The sequence below is a fragment of the Acomys russatus genome, chromosome 5 (genome assembly GCF_903995435.1).
Source record: "Acomys russatus chromosome 5, mAcoRus1.1, whole genome shotgun sequence".
In the NCBI taxonomy this organism is placed as follows: Eukaryota; Metazoa; Chordata; class Mammalia; order Rodentia; family Muridae; genus Acomys; species Acomys russatus.
This window is the reverse complement of record NC_067141.1, coordinates 9,930,389-9,950,713: the sequence shown is the minus strand read 5'-3', so window position 1 is coordinate 9,950,713 and position 20,325 is coordinate 9,930,389. Positions and strand designations below refer to the sequence as shown.

Here is a 20,325-nt window from a genome sequence, read left to right as displayed (position 1 = left end):
ACAAAAACGCCTGCCTTTTGTGAGCTGGCTTAGGCCATTAATTACTTCTCCTAAGGATCTGGCGGTGTGCTTCATGCTATTACGTTTTTTGCAATTTTAATTACATTCTAATCAAAGCTTTTACATGGCCTATTTTAGGGCTTTCAGTTTAATTATCGACATTAACAATATTCTGTTGTTGCTTTACAGAGCCCTTCTGGCCATTTATCTTTAAGTGTTAAGTATTTAAATAAATGGACACCTCATGGTCCAGAATTTTAAGTGGCCGTCCACTGAAGGATAATTTGCTCTCTTTCTTTCTTACTGCTATTGCAGAACCATGTTAAAGCTAGAATCAAATACAGCTCAGGGACCCAATGTTCAAACAGTGGCACTTTTTCTAGCATTCTTATTCTTACCTTTGGTTTTGACAAGCCTAGAATTTTAATTTCAATCCAGATATTAGTTTTTAAGTGTCATGGGAATTATATCTGTGGGTTTAAAATTGTATTTTATGAACTACAATGATTTTATTGTTAAGTGTCTCATATTCATTTTTCTTTTAAGGCACTTACATATCATTCATTATGTGTGTGTGTTCCCGGTGTGTGTGTGAGTGAGTGTGTGTGTGAGTGTGTGAGTGAGTGTGTGTGAGTGTGTGAGTGAGTGTGTGTGAGAGTGTGTGAGTGTGTGTGAGTGTGCATGTGTGAGTGTGTGTGTGTGTGTGCGTGTGTGTGTGTGTGTGTGTGTGTGTGTGTGTGTGCGTGTGTGTGTGTGTGTATTCCATGGAGCATGAGTGCTGAGCAAGGAGAGCTTCTGGGAGCTGGTTCTCTCCTCCAACCAAATAAGTCCTGGGGATCAAACTCTGGTTGACAGACTTGACAGGAAGCACCTTTACCCATGGGCTCTCTCAGGCCCTCAGCTTCACTTTCAAGGTTGCTTGTGAATGTAGCTGCTGTAATTTTTTTTTCTTTTTTTTGTAATCTAAGCTTTGGACTGGATTGGAAGTCCACTTAGGCCTTACCCTGCCTTACCCCACCATTGAGCAAGCATGTGGCTCTGAGCCAAAACCACAGCTGGTGAGAAGAACAGCTGGAGAGGATCACACTGGGGGCCAGAGAGCAGGTGGTGCGTGAGTTCCACGTGAAACTGGTAACAGAAATGTTATGGTGATGGCTCTACCTGGACTGCTTGTCCCAGAGCTGATGATTTAGACAGTCACATGAGCCTCTCAAAAACACAGTCTGTTACATTATCTGCCAAAGTATGACATTCTGTAGACAGCAAAGACGCATCACCTCGCACAGCCACCAGGCCCAGCAATCTGGAAATCCAGAGGGGACGTTCTCAGCTTTGAAAAGAACAAGCTGGCTGGGAGCTATACCCAGCCTGGAAGAGATGTTGCTAGCTGGCTGCCTTTGACAACGTGAAGAGCCCAGGAGAGGCAGTGGCCCCTTTCTTTTCCTGCTTCTTCTCCCGGGGCCTGCCCTGTTGATGCTTCCTCCTGGCCCACAATTGGACCATGCTGCCATCAAAGACCCCTTAGAACAGAGCTCGGTAACATGCAATCCCAGAGGAGCAAGATACCTCACCATCAGTTCTTATTCCCACCTCTTCCCTAAGGGAAGTCACAGAGAACTGACTTGCTCACCTGAGAGACAGCTCACTCTGTTCTCTGTGACTTCTTCACAAGGGTAGAATTACATTCAGAACTGGCTCCCCAACCTCGCCTGCAAGGTGGCAAAAATGCTGCACCCAGGACCTGTGAGGTAACCTCCTCCCACAGGCAGCCCCTTGCTTCTAAGCCGAGAACAATCCAGGGATGGAGACTGTTTGGAGCCTCACTGTGAAACCTGTCATGGCGCCTAATAACTTTTGCTGCACGGGCAGCCAGCACCACGTCTTCTGGGTGGGAGACTTTATTGTATTTTACAACATGAACAGAGAGCAGGGTGGGTGCTACAGCAAACACCTCAGGTAAAGGACCCACTGGATGAGCAAGCATGCCCACCCCACCCTTATACCCTCCTTCCGTGCTCATGGGTCTCTCAGAGACTGATCCTAGTGTCCCAACCTTACAAATCGAAAGTGTTGAAAGGAGACACGGAGAGCGGCAAGAACACCATCCACGGACCGGAAGCTGGGGGGGACTTGAGAGTAACTGATGAGAATCACATTACAGAAAATCCTTCCCACTGGGTTATGACATCAGGGCAGAAGAATGAACGAGCCTGGGCCTCAGCATCCATCCTTCCTATACACCCGTCATACGGGGCCCTCAGTGATCCCCTCCAGAGGCAAGCTGGGTGCGCTGTCGGCTGTAGGCCTCTCCTCCTTCTTCAGTGAAGCAGGCACTCGGAGGCTGACATACGGTTTGTGGCACGCTGTGTTGGCCAAAGGAGGATAGTGCTGTCGGTAGCAAATATAGGCAAAAATGAGGCCGATCACCCCGCCAACAAAAGAATCTAGGCAGGAGGAAGGAAGAGAGGGAAATGGTTATTCTTCCTTCACATGGCCAGCCCAGGTTTCCAGAGAGTTCTCTGCCCACTTGCCTTAGATGCTGGATTGCTTTTACTCTCTCCATCCCAATCCCTACCCCATGTCCCAGGAAGCCCTCTGCTGGAGGTACAAATCATGGCGGTCTTTGAAAAGCGTCATCATTTCTAGCACTTAAATGCCGAAAACTAAGGACTCAGACTGGTGAAATAGCTCAGCATGGAAAATACTCGTTGAGATGCCCGGTGGCCTGAGTTCTAGCCCCAGAACCTACATAAAGGTGAATGGAGAGAAGATTCCACAGAAGATTCCAGAAGATTCTCTGACTTACATGTGTGCCTCACTCCCATCCAACACCCCCAACAGATACTCATTAAAAAAAATCAAGGGCTTGCTCTGCACTCCGCCCCCTTCTTTAACTCACACCTGAGTATTGCATGAGCTCAGACTCGTATTCTAGATTTTTCAGAGTAATTCTGATCTCTGGAAGAAGTATCCTAGCCATCGCTCTCACATCTGAACACCCCCAGGGAGGCTGACCATTAGTTTTCCTGGTCCAGTCTTGAGCCACGGAGACGCCAGCAGGTGTCCCTGCTCTCAGCCTCCCAGTAAGTGATTTCTCAGGGGTGAAAAAAGCCCTCAGAGGCGCATGGCGAATAAAACTGCTAGCGGTCCCTGAGACTCAGCCAACTCTTTAGTGCTCTGTAAAAAAGGAGCCTGATCCTTCCAATGAGCCAGTGCTGACAGAGGATAGATGAGGCTGGATAACTCACCTGCAGGAAAAGACAGGCCCTTTGACCAAACAGGGTGTTCAACTGCTCAATAGAGACCCCATGAAGATGGCCTTCCCATCAGCCCTCAGTGTGTGGTGTGCATGCCCAAATTGTTTCTACAGGTTAGCTCTCCCAAAACATCCTAACACAGTGGGGACCTCACACACACACACACACACACACACAAATTCTAGAACTCATGGCGTTGTAACTGCCGTGCTCAGCTGCCGTTCTCTAGGGGCTCTACCTGCATGCCAATTAGCTTGTTGAGTTGTGCAAACTTCCTACTGGCAGTTGAAAGCACCCCCCCCCATTTGCCCCAGCATTCCAGTCTAATTCCATTGCTGTGACAAACGCCATGGCCAAAAGCAACTCAGGGGAGGAAAAGGTTTATTTCCGCTTATAGTTTCAGTCCATCACCAAAGGAAGCCACGGAAGGAATTGGAAGCAAAAACCACAGAAGAACATTGCTTGGTGGCTCAAAGACCTGTGCTTGGATAGCTTTCTTATACAGCCCACGACCACCTGCCTAGGGAATGGTGTCACCCAGAGTGGGCTGGGTAGTTCTTCATCAATTAACACTCAAGATATTCCCCACATTTACATGAATGCAGATTAATACGATCTGGGAAATCCTTTCATTTTAGATTACTCTGGGGTCAGTTGGCAGATAGAACTGACTAGGACTTGGAGGGCTGGAACACTGTCACTCTGAGCCTATAGCTTATGCTGGTCCAGGGGCTGGGCAAACCCTGACAGAATAACCATGAGGCTTTCTGAGGTCCCAGCCTTCAAAATGAAACAGGCCTGTGGGATATGCCCATCCTGGGTCAGACAAGAAATAACTGTTTCCACACTTCCCAGGAAGCCAGGCACTGTGTAGCCCCTCAGCTGAAGTCAAGTTTATTGCCTTTTGTTTCCTGTGAGGCCATATTGAGCCACTTTCAAAGCCTTGTACCTTTCTAGAAAATGAACCTCTCTGCGTAGCTGCATGTGGTCTTGTTATAAGCTTCAAGGTTCTACTTTGATCTATCAGAGTATTGTTTTGAAATTCCCATTTTTTAATTTATTTGATACATGGATGTACATGTGATGCATGTACACACATGCACGCCACAGTAGGGTGGGTCAGACGACAATTTTCAGAAGTGGGTTCTCTCCTTCCACTATGTGGGATCTGAAGATTAAACTCAGGCCGTCAGGCTCGCCAGCGAGTACCTTAATCTACTGAGCACTCTCCCTGGCTCTATCAGAATTTTATGGATGGGCACAACATGTTGTTTGTTAGAAGCCATAAACCAACCAGTGCTACCTTCAACATTTATAGTAGGCAAAGAGGCAAATACAATCTCCTATATTTAAAATTATTCCAAACAAACCCAGCAATTTAGTTCATGTAATTTTTTACATGTACTTTTTAGATATAATTTTTGCATGTAATTTTTAGTTCATATATTGTATTGATCTACAATAGTGAAATAGAAAACAAAAAGTATTAATAAGGGTGCTTGTGAACTTCTGGAAATTTCCATGACACAGCATGATGTCAGGGCCATGTAGCCCAGTGCCCAGCCGTTGCTCCGATGACCAGAGTCTGGAGTCTGGACACATGATCTGGTGACCCTCCTTCAAGTGCAAATAAATGGAACTGCTCTTCTTCTCAATGGGACTGCCACTGCTCCCAATAACCAGAAGGCCCTGTGCCAATCAGAGCTGCTCATGTGGCTCTGCCACCTACTCCAGCCATGTCCCCTTCACTCATAGCCTTCCTGCCTGTTCCTGCTTCTTTCTTGGTCGCAGTTTCCATCCTGGAGTCAGAATAGGGTCCTTCTCACTCCCTCTCCTCTTCAATCCCTTTTCGTAAGTCAACACTTAACTCAGTATCCTTGCATAGTGATGCCCAGATGGACACCCTAGCAACCCTACCCACTCCTGTGCAATTCCAGTGACAAACTTTGCAAGTGTGGATGCACTTGCTACTCTACGGGGACAGGGGCTGTGTGTCTTGTTGGCTGCTGACCCCTCAACACTTGGTCAATATCTTGTTGCTAATAGAAGAATTAAGATTGCTGAGGGAGACGAATGCACAGTTAAGTCAAGGGTCAGATTTGACTGTTGTTCTGTGTACCTTTAAGTGAGCCCTCCCCCCTGCAGTTCTCTGTCAGCCCATTGGTTACGTCTGAGTTTGGAAAAAAGCACATCGCCATGAAGAGGCCTTCCTGTGTGAGAGTTCTGGAAATGTGGCCCCTGTGGTGGCTTCCTGAGTGTGGAAGGATAACTTAAAAAACAAGTGATCCTAGAAGGACGAAGCAAGATGCAGAGGAACGGTAACTGCTTCAAATCGGCTGCAGATGGACAGAGTGGGGCTCCCTGCGCTCTGACATAAAGGCCAGGGACACATACAAGTGTCTGCTCGGTCCTGGTGAACAGCTGTGGGCATAGCAAATGGCCTGAGAAATGCTAGTGAAATTAGGAGGCCACGGGCTTCAGGAAGTAGCTCATCCTCATCCATCTCCAGGGCCCAGTGGAAGCACCTGGGCATGGCAATGCACCTGTCATCTCCTCTCACCCTCACCCAAGAATATCCTTGTGGTAGGATCTGTCTGAGTCACTGCAGCCCCTGCCAGGGAGAATCACTGCACCTGAGCCCTGGCTGCCTTATCCCTCACATGGAGATTCTTAGCACTCTCCTCATTGGCCATGAGAATAATTTCATGCTACTATTACCAGAGTTGATGACACAGCGTGTGCACAGTGGGGCATGAAAGCCTCTCCTCTCACATCTTACTCCAGTTCTTATAGAGGTTTCTTGAGTCTTTTTCATCTTTCTTCCTACATAGCAAGCAATAGGCCAGAGCTGTAACCCCAGGAACATGGCCATTTTTTTTTTTTTACAGCATTTTATTTTATTTTTTAAATGAAGTATTATCTTAACAAAATATTAATTAATTGTGTGTGTGTGTGTGTGTGTGTGTGTATAAGTTAGAAGATTGTTTTCTCTTCTACCATCATGTATATCCTAGAGAATAACTTAATTGTCAGACTAGGCATCAGGCCTGAGCCATCTCACCAGCCTGTTGTAGTGTTTTAAATAAACTTGGAAAACACGTGGCACCAAAGAACCTGTAAAGCAGCGTATACCATGAATTCTTGACCAGGGCTTGAAGGCACAGTTAGCCTCATGGAATGAAGCAGCCCCTCTAATGGAGAGTTTCCTGTGTGATCTCTGGATACCAGTGCATAAAACACGTTACAACCCTTTCTAGTTCAAGGTCTTTGAGCTGCACCATCATACCGTTTTACTATCTTGTCTAAGCTCAGGGAACAGCCCCACAGGGTGTTATTTTTACGGGCATCTAAAATAAACCACAAAACCTAACCTGCACTTGAGCCACTGACCATCAAACAGACCAAAGAGCTAAGTCTACAAATGACACCGTCTGGCTTCTCTATGCCTCAGAACTTCAAGAGGTGGGCCACTGACATCTAACAGCTCCAGGCATGCTTCCGGGGCTCACTGATGTAGCCGTATGTAAGGGAATGGTGATGCCAAGCTAGTCCCTATTTGATGGAGCGTGTGAAAGGCCAAGAGGGCTGGGAAGCAAGTGGTCTTATCCAAGGCACCTTGAAGCAAGTCCCTCGGGGGGCAGGGGGGGAAGGTGTGAACAAAAGATAACTTCCTTTATGAGGGAGCTTGTCATCAAGGGCTCAGGTGGGCTACTGCTGTTTTAATTAAGCTACGCTCACATCCTGTTGATAGATACGAGGCAAGGGCATGCAGGTCTTCATTCGGAGAAAAAGCCACTTAGGACTGACTTCATCCCAAGTATGGTAGCGTGCTTCTAAAAGACCCAGAAAAGAAGTGACTGGATCTTCCTGTCCCTGGCATCTAAATGCTACTGTCTCCGTAAGTAGCACTGGTGTCAATCTTTCAACACATGTGCTTATTATATGTGTATCAGGGTTTAGGAATTGGAGTTGGATTTCCAACATCAGGCCAAACGAAGCAGAGGAGGCTCTGCTGCCCAGAGTTTACAGCTCCAAGGGGCAAGACAGAGACTATGTAACGATGGCTTGGCAGTGAGCTGCAGTTTGTCATAAGCACCGTGAATGAGAAGTGTGAGGGTCTGAGAGCTGGTTCAGCAGTGTGGCCTGTGCCAACCTGGAACACAGAGTCACGCTGAGGGTGTGACCCGAAGGCTGATACCTAAGACTGAGCAAACATTACACAGGGGAAGTAGAGGCAAGAAGGGCACCTGCAGTTTTCTAGGAAGAAGGAAGAAAATGCATAAAGCTGCCAAAAAAGGGTATAAGAGGGATTGCCAGACTGAGAAATTGATAGTCGAGTCATCTAATAAAGAGGTTTATAGGACATAGATCATCCATCTGGTTGGCACAAGGAACATTTCTCATATTCCTGTACAGCTCTGGTGAGCCCTCAACATGGACCAGAGTCCCACTTCCCCTCTCGGGTATCATCTGTGCATCTTGCAGCCTCACACCTTACATCCTGTTTGGTATCCCATTTCCAACTCTGTCTGCCTACTAATGGCATGTACGATCCTAGACAGCTTGCCCATGTCCATTGCCCCAGAACTCAGCAGTTGCTATTTTGTAAATGTTTGGAAAACAGATACATTAAACAACATCTACAAAAATACACTACACGTCAACACCACCAGCCACAAAAGGCACCAAATACAGGCAAACCCAGAGACAGAAAAAGCCAACCAGCGTTGCCAGGCGCAGGGAAGAGTGGCTACTAGTAGGTTTATGATGGCTGCACTCTCCTGAATATGCAGATAGAACCCACTGCACTGTGCACTCCAAAGGGGAGAGCTTTGCAGTACCAAATTAGAGCTCAGTGAAGCCTTTAAAAAAATAAAATAAAAACAGAGGGAGGGAACTGACATCAGGTGGTTTCCAACGGGACCAGAAACCGTGACTTTGAATCCAGCAACCTGACAACTAAATTGTTCCTTGAAGATGCACACAAACTCATTCTCATACAATGAGGGTCAGAGGACAGGAAATGACCTCACCAGGTCTTTCACAACCAGTGTGCCAAGCTATGTTCACCTGCTCTCATAAAACAACAGCATGCACAAGGACTTCCTAATGCGTGCTGGCAGGTTCCCAAGGAAGAGCATATTCGTTCCGGTCACTATGGCTACATCCAACATCATTGAGTTCACTTGACTTGGGAGTTTGTATGCCTTGACCCAAGATGCTGGGGCAAAATGGCAATATTCAACTCTGGAAAACTGAACAATTGCATCTGATCTTTTTGTTTATTTGTTCTTTTTATTTTTTTTCTCTCTAACTAGTGGGATTCCTGCCTCTGTGACTGAGTTTCTAGAAAATAATTTATATGACACCAACCTATCTAGGACACAATAGGCTGGAAGCATGGCCACCATGTTGCTTTCCTGAGCCCACAGGCACAAGGAGGCATGACAATGAATATTTTGAAGTGCAGATTTAAAATTTTCACTTTTAAGAGAAAAGAGCTTATAGAAAAATGTGGCTTATTACCTTAAAATTAGTTGGATGAGCTCAAAAGAACTCAGAGTATCTGTGTCATCTGCTATATCCCAGAAATATTGGTTTTTGATCCTTAGGGTCTAGTTAATCCCAGGGCATGATGGAAGGCAGAATTATCTGTAGGGGGAAACTGCTTCTTGCACAGACAGTGTCAGCTACTCAGCCACTGATTGGGATGTTGTCATGCAAGGTGAAACAAGCTAAGTTAATTACGTCTGGATATGCAGTCTAACTTAAAACCCTCTCCTTGCAGTGAGTAGGAGAGTGAAAGGGGGACTCTGTGGAATGGTGCTGTTCTCTTGAAGCCCACAACTTCTGGACCCAACAGCAACGTTCCTATCTCATTTGGGCTCCTAGATACTTCCATTCTTTGTTAGCATGTAGCAATGAATCTGTGTCTCATGCACAACTGGGGCATTTCCATGGGTCTCCAGGTGACTGTCCCTACTGTCCTGGTATAGCTTGGCTGAGAATGTTACCCGTGCTAAGAATAAACACACTAGTAAGAGAGAAGCATGCTCTAAGCTGTGTACACATTTGTAATCCCAGTACTGAGGCCATTGAGGCAGGCAGATCTTGAGTTTGAGGCTATCCTGGGTTACAAGATGAGTTCTAGCATAGCCTGAACTCATAGCAAAGGTATCTCAAAAAGGACAAAACAGAAAACAAAGGAGCAGTTAAGTCAAATCCTTCATTTATTTATCACATATTTATTGAGCAGACCGATGTCCTTTTAAACTTTCTGTCAAGTTCCTGAGCTCATACACAGCGAGACATTATTAGGGAACTGGGTCTTGGGGCTTTGAATTCACTGTGCCACCAAAGATGGCCTTGGACTTCTGATCCTCCGGCCATTGCTTCCTGAAAGTTGGGATTACAGGTGTGTACCATCACATGCAGTGTTTAAGCAGTCCTGGGGCTAGAACCTGGGGCCCCAGCTAGCTACATCAACAGCAGGAAATGAATTCTCTCTAGAAGTAGTAACTAATGAGATCCACTGGGTGGACGCTAACCCAGTATGACTGTTCATAAAGAGGGGACAGTTAGGACAGACAAAGGCAGAGGGAGTTGACATGAAGAGATGCAGGGAGCACGTCATGGGGTACAGAGGCAGAGCCTGGAACTCTGCTTCCACAAGACAAGGAACAATTTGGGTATGAGAAACTGGGAAAGGCAAGAAAGAGTCCTTCTGTGGGTCTCTGGGAGAGCTGTCCTGATGGTCCCTTGTCCAGTCTCCAGAATAGTAAGACAATATATTTCTGTCATTCTAAACACCTGGTATTTTAGCAAGTCTATGAAACTCCATCAGTAGATAGCATGCGCCAGGCCAACATCTCTGCCTATGTTGGAGGGGTCAGCTAGTTACACAAATCTGCTCATTTACATATCATAGGTAGTATTTACAAAGTCCCTCTTCCTCCCCTTGTTCTTGTGGGCAGGAACAGACAACTGTCAGTATGCATTGCATTAATTTTTAACAGGGAGCAGCTGAGTCAGGGTAGAGGAGCGGGACATGAGTGGCATGATGAGTTGACATTGTTAAGCGTATACCATTGTAATGTGTGGGACAGGGCTAGAGAAGGGCTAAGGACCACTGCGTGCCCACGTCAAGGACAAGAGCATTGTAGGCACACAAAGAAGCCAGTGCAAAGGCCCTGTGGAGAAATAGGATGTGAGTGTCCAGGAACAGCAAGAAGCCACATGGACAAGCAGGTCTGAAGGATGGGATTTTTGCAGGGTATAGGCTCTAATGTTGAAGGAACAGAGCATCGATGGAGGATGCCTGCAGGAACTCATGGACAAGCCCACAGTCCCGAAGGCTCACTGGCTGCAGCCAAGGGACAAGGGAAGACCAGCAGGAAGCATTGGATCAGCGTTGGGGAGAGGAATCGAATTCTAGAAATATATTGAACATGAAACTCGGCAGAAAGGAAGCGGAGAGGAGATGCGATCCCCAAGTAAATGAAGAAATGTCCATGGACCTCAGGAGTAAGCAACATCCTTCCTCAGGGAAACTCACAATGAGCCAGCCAAGTACAGAAAGATACAAAAGGCCCAGCCAAGTTCTCCCTGTCTGGTGGGCTCTGCATGGAGAGGGGCATCATGGGGCTTCAGACTGCTCCCACTCTCCTGGGCACCAACGTGGGCCTGGGGCTCATCATGGGCAGCTGGGCTCTACAGCTCTAAGCAGGATGGAATGTTGTGAGTTCAGCCATGCCATACAGGTAGCCAAGGGAGGGAAGATACACTCACTGGGATGAAGTACACTTAAAGGGAGGGCCATATTTTGTTCAGCCAAGAGCTGGTAGGTTTCGAGTGGGAAGAACCATATAGTTCTAAGGACCCCTTTTCAAAACCCTTCATTTAGAAAATCAAAGAATTGTTTCTGATAGCCTAAGAGAGTCCTGGGGGAGAGAGAGAGAGAGAGAGAGAGAGAGAGAGAGAGAGAGAGAGAGAGAGAGAGAGAGAATGTGCACCAGTGCTAATACATCTGGGGATGGAGCAAAGCACATGTGCTTACCAGTCCTAGCTCTGGTTCTTCCCTGGCCAGGAACCACAAACGCACAAGAGTGACAAAAGGCAGAAGCTGGCTTACAGCAGGGTCTGTCCTTCTCTGTGCCAATTTTCTCCAGCACGGGGATTCTACACATTTCAGAGTTCACATGTTTTGCGTTCATGGCTAATCACAAAGGTGAACTCTGTTGCCAGGCATTGGTCTTTGCCCTGGCACTGCCTGTGAATCTCTCTGCCTTCCAAATGATCTGGAAGCAGCAGCCTAGCACAAAGACAAAGGGAGCATCAGCCACACAGAGCTTTAGTATTGATTGAGCCAGCTCTCCTTCTGGGGAAGTTTCAACTAAGTATTTGATGTATAGTTCCCATCTATGTCTATGCCCCCATATTCTCCATATTTAGTAAAAAAAAAATCATAATTGTATATTTAGAGTGGGCTAGGGAGGTTAAAATGACAGAAAACAACCATGAAAACTAACAAAGCAATCCATATGAGATTATGGGATATTGATTTGACATGCATATGTAATGAAGTTCAGTTGTATTTCCATATTGACATCATTGTTTAAATCACATTGACATGGAATCACAAGATCCCATAATAGTAATGTCATTAGCTAACATTAATAGTGAGAAGGACCTGGGCTTTGGTGATGTCCCAGAGGTTTGACTGATGGTCCCCGCCCATGGTCACTGGGCAGCTCAGTTCACCAGAGAGAAACAAGCAATTTGTCTCAATCAGGCATCCTGCCTCCAACATCCACCTACACTGCAATCAAAGGCCTGGCTGTGATGTGTTTGCCAAGCTGAAAACCTTAGAGGCCTTCTCCATTTCCTCCCTAAACAACTGAGTACTGAATAAATACAATTTCTCATTCTTTCTTTATGGCTACATTACTCTGCCACAGAGAAAATGGCAACAAGTCAGGTAAGGGTCAGAGATGGTTGAAAAGGTTCACACCTCACAGTTTACGTTGTCAGTACAAGATCATTAAGCAAAGATGAATTGGAAAATACATAAATTCTAATAAGTTCCAAAACATTTTTTTTTAAATTTTGGGACAGGTTCATACATCTTGGGGTGAGCATGAACTCATTGTACAGTCAAGGCTGATCTTGCCCTGCAGGTCATCCTGCCTCTGCCTCCCTAGTGCTAGAATCCTAAGTGTGAACCACACACCCAGTTAATGTAATCCTGCAGACGGAACCTAGCACTTCAGTTATACTGGGCAAGTATTCTACAAATGAGCTCCGTCTCTAGCCTCTTGAAGGTCTTCATTATTTCCTAAGTCCAAAATAAGCAAATAAAAATGGCTACTCAGTATTATTTGCTTATAAACAGATCATGTTGCAAAAATCCATCTGCCACCAAGTCAGTGGTTTAGGAAACACCTCACATCCCTCATCAGGAACAGGGACATTGCTGGTTTGCTTAGTGCATTTGCGTTTGCCAATGACATCTGGGTTCATTATTACAATCAGTCTATCACATTGCTTTGTGAAATATTCAGATATTATCATTCTATGGTCAAAGAAGAAAGTGCAGTTCCCTGGGACACAGGAGACAGAATCCACTCAGGGCCATTTCATCCATACTGTTTTGCTGGGAAATACCTTGACCTCTAATCCTGTAGGCAACAAAGGAGGCAGGAAAACACTGCTACAGCCAGCACTGCAGTGAAGCCGTGGCCCTGTTGCTGTTGGCTCAGGGACTCATTTCCTCCTGTCTTCTTATAATATGGTTTTCATGACATCAAGAACTTCACTCAACTTGGTGGTAAAAATAAAGAACAAGGGAGGGCCTGCAGCTACAGCTCTGTGGTCCTTTCCGTTCCTTACCTCCTCCCTTCAGGGGCCACTGGATGCTTCAGCATCTCTTCCACACGCCCTATACCTTTTAACTCCAAAATGCTATTTCAGATGCATGAATCCCAAGACATGAGCTCCAGGATGGTTGGGCAGAAGCTGGGAGGGAGCAGGAGAAACGGGTTCTTTACTGGTGATTCTCAGAAGTGACCAGAAAAGACAGGCTCGATTGTCAGCCTTGCAGACCCCTGGGTACCACACCAGACTCCACCCTAATCCCAGACACAGGTCCAGGACTAAGTGGATGGGATAGGGCTGTTAAGGTGGTGTGGGGATGCTATTGTGGGAAGCACTACCATAGATCCTACTGTTCCTGGAAGCCATGCCTACTGCAACAGTCACTTCTGTCTCTGCTCCCTATCTACTGTGGCAGGTGGTGATTTTCTTCCAGGCCAACCGTGAGCTGCACCTTATTGGCAGAGACATGGGGAGGTCAGTCACACTCCAGGAACAAACTTCTCACCTGTTTGTGATTTAGGTTTAACGACTTTCCTAGGACTGATGCATAGAAGCAAGATTTATGCCTACTTTGCGACAGAGTAAGTCTCGTGTCTGCCTTGTAATAGAGGCAAGCCTTGTCCCAGCCTTGTGATAGAGGCAAGCCTCACCACAGCTGTGCAAATGTTGCCTCACCCCAGCCTTGTTGTGACTACCAAGAATATTAGTGACATTGGGCCCCTCAGCTGGACAATACCCTTGGCACCGCCTCTGTGGTGAGAAATACGTCCCTGGGGACTGGATTCACAATGGGAAAGGTGCCCATAACAACTTGGCACTGAGACCGAAGACCCACCCATGAGAGAATTCACATCTGGGTCTGAAGCCAGGGTGACTACAACGAAGACCTGATGTCCTGGAAGGACTTGAGTAGTCTTCTTGAGAACAGAGGAGAAGAAAGAACTTCTCAGCAGGGACAAGATGGACACCAGGACTAGTGTTCTTGACTTGACGACACCTATGTGTTTTATGACCATATCTCGCCTGGTTTCTGGCAAGAGAACCTGAGTTCTTCCTGGTTCGGTGAATGTCCAGCATCCACCCCCGGAAGCAGGAATAGCCATTGTGAGGACTGACCAGGGGACTCACCTTGCCAATGATGCTTGTAGTCACACATGCGGGACAGGGCGATCATCATGGCACAGTACAAGGGCAAGATGGCGGCACAGAGCCGCCAGCTCTTCCCCCGCCCACTCTCTGTGAAGCAGTGCAGCTTGCCAGCCAGGTAGAACGTTGTGAAACCAAGGCCCGAGAAGGCAACTGCCAAAGAGAAAAAGCAGGCATTACCCAGCCAGTGAGGAGTAGCAGGAATTTTGTGTATCTCAGGCTTCCTGTCTGACATCTTCATGCCCCAAGGCCAAGAGGAACCAGGTACCGTGTAGGCAATCTGTTCTCCTGCCACAACAATTCTGGAGTAAACTATCAACCATGAAAATGACTCTCTAGGTCTGCATGTGCCCAAAGCCTATTCTGTGTCATTATCACTTCACTTGCTCGTCACTCATTTGTTCAACAAAGGTTTAATGATTCTTGTGATGGGTAATCTTGGTAAACTTGACACACATGGGAAAATGCAACCTCAATTAAGAAACTGCCTTCATCAGATTGACCCACAAGCATGCCTTTAGGGCTGTTTCTTGATTGCTAACTGAAATAGGAATGCCTAGCCCACTTTGGGCAGTAATCATCTCTAGACATGAAGGGCTGAGCTATTTAAGAAAGGTAGCTGAACATAAGTCAGGGAGCAAACCAGTAATGAGGCTCCTGCTTCAAGCTCCTTGGCTCCCTCAATGACAGACTGTAACCTATATGGTGAAATAAACACTTTACTCCCCAAGTTGCTTTTTATTTCCAGCTAGAACAGATATCCAGGATATTCTAGGCAGGCAAATGCTAAATGAGGGAAGGAAAAGATGAGGACACCATCTCTGCTCTCACAGGGCTTAGGGGGCTGATGGAAGGGCATGGCCATTCTGAGAGATTATTTTAAAATGTGTTACACTCATTAAGAAAAGAAAAATGCACCAAGGGGTAAAAATCAGTAAGAACTTCTTAGATTAGAAGGGTCAGAATGTTGAGGGCTGATCTTTGAGTAGCATAGCTATAGATATTTTTCTGTCAGGCCCCCACCAGCCACAGCATCTCAGCTCGTTGCTGGTGTAAAGGAATCTCTTTACAAGGCCAGGTTGACCATAAACTGTGTTTACGTTCAGTGAGAAACTCTGTGGCCTCGTTGTTCCCCGAAACTCCCCAACCACAAGCCCAGCTGCCCCCCCCCCAACTGCCAGACACACTTTCAAGGTCAGCTAGAACTTCTTGTTAGCAAAGTAACGAGTCAGAGGTGATCACCCTGTTCCACCCTCCACAGTTTTCACCTTTAAATATGCAATACAACTTCCCCTCAGGGACAGGGCTCCGATCCAGAACTGGCTGCCTCCCTGAGCTCAGAAAATAAAGCTTTCATTTGAAGCTTCTGTGTCTGAAGTGAGTTTTCTCGGCTTCCACCCTAAACCCAACAAGGGCAAGTAGGAAGACTGAGATGACCTCTGAGTTTCCGTAGAGACAAAACATGCAATGGCAGCATCTGCTAGGATGATGTCAACAGATGCCAAAGAGGAGTGGACTTGATGGAGAAGCCACTCATGGCAAACACCTTGAATTATTTTTGAAACATAAAATTACTGTATCTTAGAAACACAAAGGCTTAAAAACCATGGAGCTTGGATGTAGTATACATCAACCCCAAGCTTTCATCCATGTGTAGCAATATGAGTGGACCTGGTAGACACAATATTAAGGAAAATAAATGTGTCCAAGACACATTTCTTGTTCTAGTTTTGTTTCTGTTGCTATCATGACACCCTAAAAAAAAAAAAAAAAAAAAGCAACTTGGGGAAGAAAAGGTTTATTTACTCAAGGTTCTGGGTGACCAGTCCATTACTGTAGAGAAGTCAAGGCAGGAGAGCAAAGCATTAGATGTATAGCCCAAAGTAGAGAGAATAGATGCACGGAACCTTGCCTTCCTGATCTCAGGTAGCTTTCTCCTCTCACATACTGTTCAGGATTCCCTCATTATGAAATGGTGTTGCCCACCAGGAGCTGGATCTTCTTTCATAAGTTACCCATTAAGACAATCTCCCACATTCATACACACAGGCCAACCTATCCTGTAAACCTTTACTCTAAGAATCTCTTTCCAGCCGGGTGTGGTAGTACATGCCTATAAATGCCAGCACTCAGGGAGGTAGAGGCAGTTGGATTGCTGTGAGTTTGAGGCTAGCCTGGTCCACAAAGCAAGTCCAGGATAGCCAAGGCTACACAACAAAATCGAGAGTTAAAGCTAATAAACACAAAGAAAAACACCAGCTGTTTTCACTCATGCAGGATCTAAAACTCTGATCTCACAGCAGAGAGTAAAACAGTAGACACTAGCATCTAGAATGAACAGTAGGAATAGAGAGAGTTTGGGTTAAAGGCATCAGAACAGTTTAGTAGGAAGGCATAGTTCTAATGCTCTATAGCATAGCAGGATTTCTAGAGCCAATGGCATCTGTTGTGTATTTCAGGATGAACAGAAATATATGAAGGTTCCTACACAGAATGGTGTTTGAGAAGATGGAAACGCTAACTAACCTGACTTGATCATTCTGCATTGTTTATAAGTATCAAACTAGCACACGCAACCCTATAAATAGGTACAAATATCACAAATATTAAAACTTCTAAAAAGAATTGATGCTTAAAAAACAACCCACAGCTTAGCTCAGTGAGACTTGAGCCTCCTGAGTGCTTAGAACAGCCATGGGCACACACACAGTCTCCTTTAATAGATAGGAAACCTAAAACAAAAATCACTGGTATCTAAGTCCAATTGCTAGACAGTCTACCTGTAGTGGTCTGGCATAGTCCCTGGATTAGGCGCGTCTGTTCTTGGGTGCTGTCCTCTCTGCTGTACCTGGATGTCCCAAGGTTATAATGGCTGCCACAACTGAGTGCAGAGGCTTTCCTTGAGGCCAGGTGCTGCAGCTACTCACCTTCTCCAGAGGGCAGACTTACCAAACCTTCGTCTTGACTGGAAGGTGTGTCTAAAGATGAGAGCTTCTACACACCCAGCCCATGAAGTGACTTTGTTTTGTTTTGTTTTAATTTTATTAATTTATTTAGATTACAACTAAATTGTTATCCCACAACTTTTATCCTCCTGTTCCTCCCTCCCTCCTGCTTTCACCCTATTACCTTCCCCTAGGCCTAAGACCGAGGGGGACCTCCTCCCTCACTATATGGTCATAGGCTATCAAGTCTCATCTTGGTAGCCTGCTTATTCTTTCTTTCAGTGCCATCAGGCCTCCCTACCAAGGGGAGGTGGTCAAATATGGGGCACCAGAGTTTCTAATGGGTGGAACTAGAAATGATCATAATGAGTGAGTTAACCCAGAAGCAGAAAGACTCACATGGTACATACTCACTTATAATTGGACACTAGGCCAAAAGGCATGTCCCACAAAAGTCTTCACTTACCAGGAGATTGGGATAGATGTGGGGACATCCTACTGAGACTCTAGGTAAGAGAAATATAGGAGATGGGGAAATAGAAGGACCCAGAGGGTCCTAGAAATCTACATGAAGAACATCTTGACAGGTGGATCGGGGCACAGGGGGGTCTGCTCAAACTATTGCACTAACCAAGGACAATACAAGTAGTAAACATCGAACTCCTACTCTGATCTACCCAATGGACAGGACATTCTTCACAATTATGTGGAGAGCAGGGACTGACTCTGACACACAGTGACTTGGGGAGAGCAGGTCTGACAAATACTTTGTCAGTACACCATCAAGTCCAAGGGATGAAGCAACGCCTGCGTTGAAGCGTGGGCATCACGACAGTTTCTTATAAATACAGGCTATGAGGCTGGCTCCAGACCCATGAGTGAGGGCTGGCTTTTCACAGCACCGCCAAAAAGGATCTGTATTGCACACTGCAGTGTGAGAAGCCCTGACCTAAAACCCATCCATTATCTTTTTAAGGGGTCTTTAGGTCAATCTCAAGGAGGTAGCATCAACCCTGAGTGGGGACTGGAGCATGCTCTGTACGGAGTTGTTTACAAAAGTGGAAAACTGAAAATGATTGATCAGAGGCATAAACAACCAAGCTGTGACACCTCCAAAAGTCAGTGGGGTAGGAGGCAATATGAAAACTCAGGTCATGCAACAGTGTTGGTTGAAAAGAGGAGACCTCAACAGTAGGTTCCAGGCCAGCATAGCTGTAGTATATAACAGGATTTCAAAAGCATCTCTGAAAACTATAAAGCTACATAAAAAAGTTATGAGTATGAACTTACACCAGAGTAGATCTCCCTCAGCTGCCAAAGCAAACGAGGTCACAGTGGATCTCCACTGCCTTTTAAGTAGACGTTAAACCTGGTTTTTCTTAGGTACCCAAATGAAGCAAAAGTCAGGAAACACAACTGGGAGCTCCATGTGTGTCCTGGATTCTTTCTCATTATCACCAGCATTCCAACAGCATTATACATATTGAATAGAGGATGTGAGGCACGGCGCTGCCCAGCACGGCACGCTAGGATGATAGAAGGATATTACGTGATTTCCATAGTATTCTAAAGGGGAACTATTTGGGTACCATCCAAGCTGGCTGAATAGCTTAATTCCCACCCACACCCACTAGACTCCATCCTTTTCTATTCGTTTACATTCTCTCTTGAGGTGCAGGAGTGGGAAGGCTGGACAGCTTGTTCCTATTGCCTCTGGCCTCATCCTGAACTCTTACAGGAAGAATAAAATAGTCTTTATTGGAGAGAGATGGCTTAGCAAGTGTATCCACCTAACTCACTACCTTAAGTATGAGGAGGAGCAAAGTACATCCCTGGTGTTCTGATGGGCGATGGAGGGCAGTCTCCAGAATCAGAGAGGCGACTGCCCAGAGCAATGTCAAATTGTCCTCTCGCAGGATAATGGAGCATTTAAAAAGCTAAGGAACACTGGGTGGATGAGGAGGAGGAGAAATTTGTACACAGCCCATATAAGAATTGCCTTGAAGACTCCAACACAGATGAGTCATCAGTTCCGGCTACCAATTGTACTTGCACTTTGGTACCTTCAGGAGATGGAGAAGAAAGGAGCTGCCTGGGTAGCAGCGAGGTCCCCATCCTCCACCTGACTTCTGCCACCAAGGAGAACTCACAGGAGTCCCTCTGGCATCAAGGGCTTTGCATCATTCCCTGGAGTGTAGGAAAGTCCTCTCTCCTGCCCAGTGCGAGGCAGCACCAGGGCACAGCCTCTCCCAAGCGCAGAGGCTTCTGCCTCTGGACAGGAGAGTTTCCTTTGTAAAGGTGGAGTGCAATTGCCTGGAGGCCGGAGAACTTTGACACATGCTCCTGACTCTATGGACAGTATTTTAAAGGGGCTGCATGCTCTTGCTTTTCTACATGACAATATAAGGCTTCAATTTCATGCCAAACCGTATGCTTGTCACTTTCTTGCTGACATTTATACAGTCACTGAACTGATGTAACGTTTTCTGACAATGGACTTCGGACGGACTTCCTTCTCACCTGGCAGACACAACTGAGCATCAGGCATCTCTAGTCCTTCGCATCTTTGCCTTTTCATTAGCCACTGAGTCTGAATTAGACCCACCAAGCTATGGTTATATAAATATCACTCCTTATGAGACAAGGGGTTCGAGACCAGGATGCAATGTTCCATAAAGCTCTCTGCTCTGACACCCTGAATCCTACATACAAATTCAATGAGGACAGCAGGTAAACAAGAAAGGCACCAAAGACAAAACTTCCAACTCCTAACTATACTATACCCTACTTTCTTCTCAAACTAACATACTGCTGGGGGCTCTTCATCCCACCTTGGAACTAATCAGAGGATGTCTATTTGAAGGGAGACTCTGTTCTGTGTCTGTCTTTAAATGTATCACTGCTTTAACCTGATTAAGAAACAAACCTAGGACTAGACTGTAGCAAGGCTGGCAGAGTGCTTGCCTAGCATGCATGAGGCCCTGGGTTGACCTCATAAACCAGGCATAGAAGCACAAACAGGCAGTGACGGTGGGAGACAGAAAGGTCAGAAGTTCAAGGTCAGGTTCAGGTGCCTAGTGAGAATTTAAAGCCACCCTGGAAAT

At 46.1% G+C, this 20,325-nt stretch overlaps 1 protein-coding gene across 2 annotated transcripts in view; it reads right to left on the bottom strand.

Annotated features, from left to right (window-relative positions):
- Positions 1 to 2,244: 2,244 nt before the first annotated feature.
- Plpp4 (phospholipid phosphatase 4) overlaps positions 2,245 to 20,325 on the bottom strand; it is a 129,665-nt gene continuing 111,584 nt past the window's right edge. For both annotated transcript variants that reach the window (XM_051147004.1, XM_051147003.1), the window contains 2 exons: positions 14,259 to 14,429; positions 2,245 to 2,444 (listed from right to left, as the gene is read on the bottom strand). In XM_051147004.1, coding sequence (XP_051002961.1) covers positions 2,245 to 2,444; positions 14,259 to 14,429 — 371 coding nt within the window. The remainder of the gene's footprint in view (positions 2,445 to 14,258; positions 14,430 to 20,325) is intronic.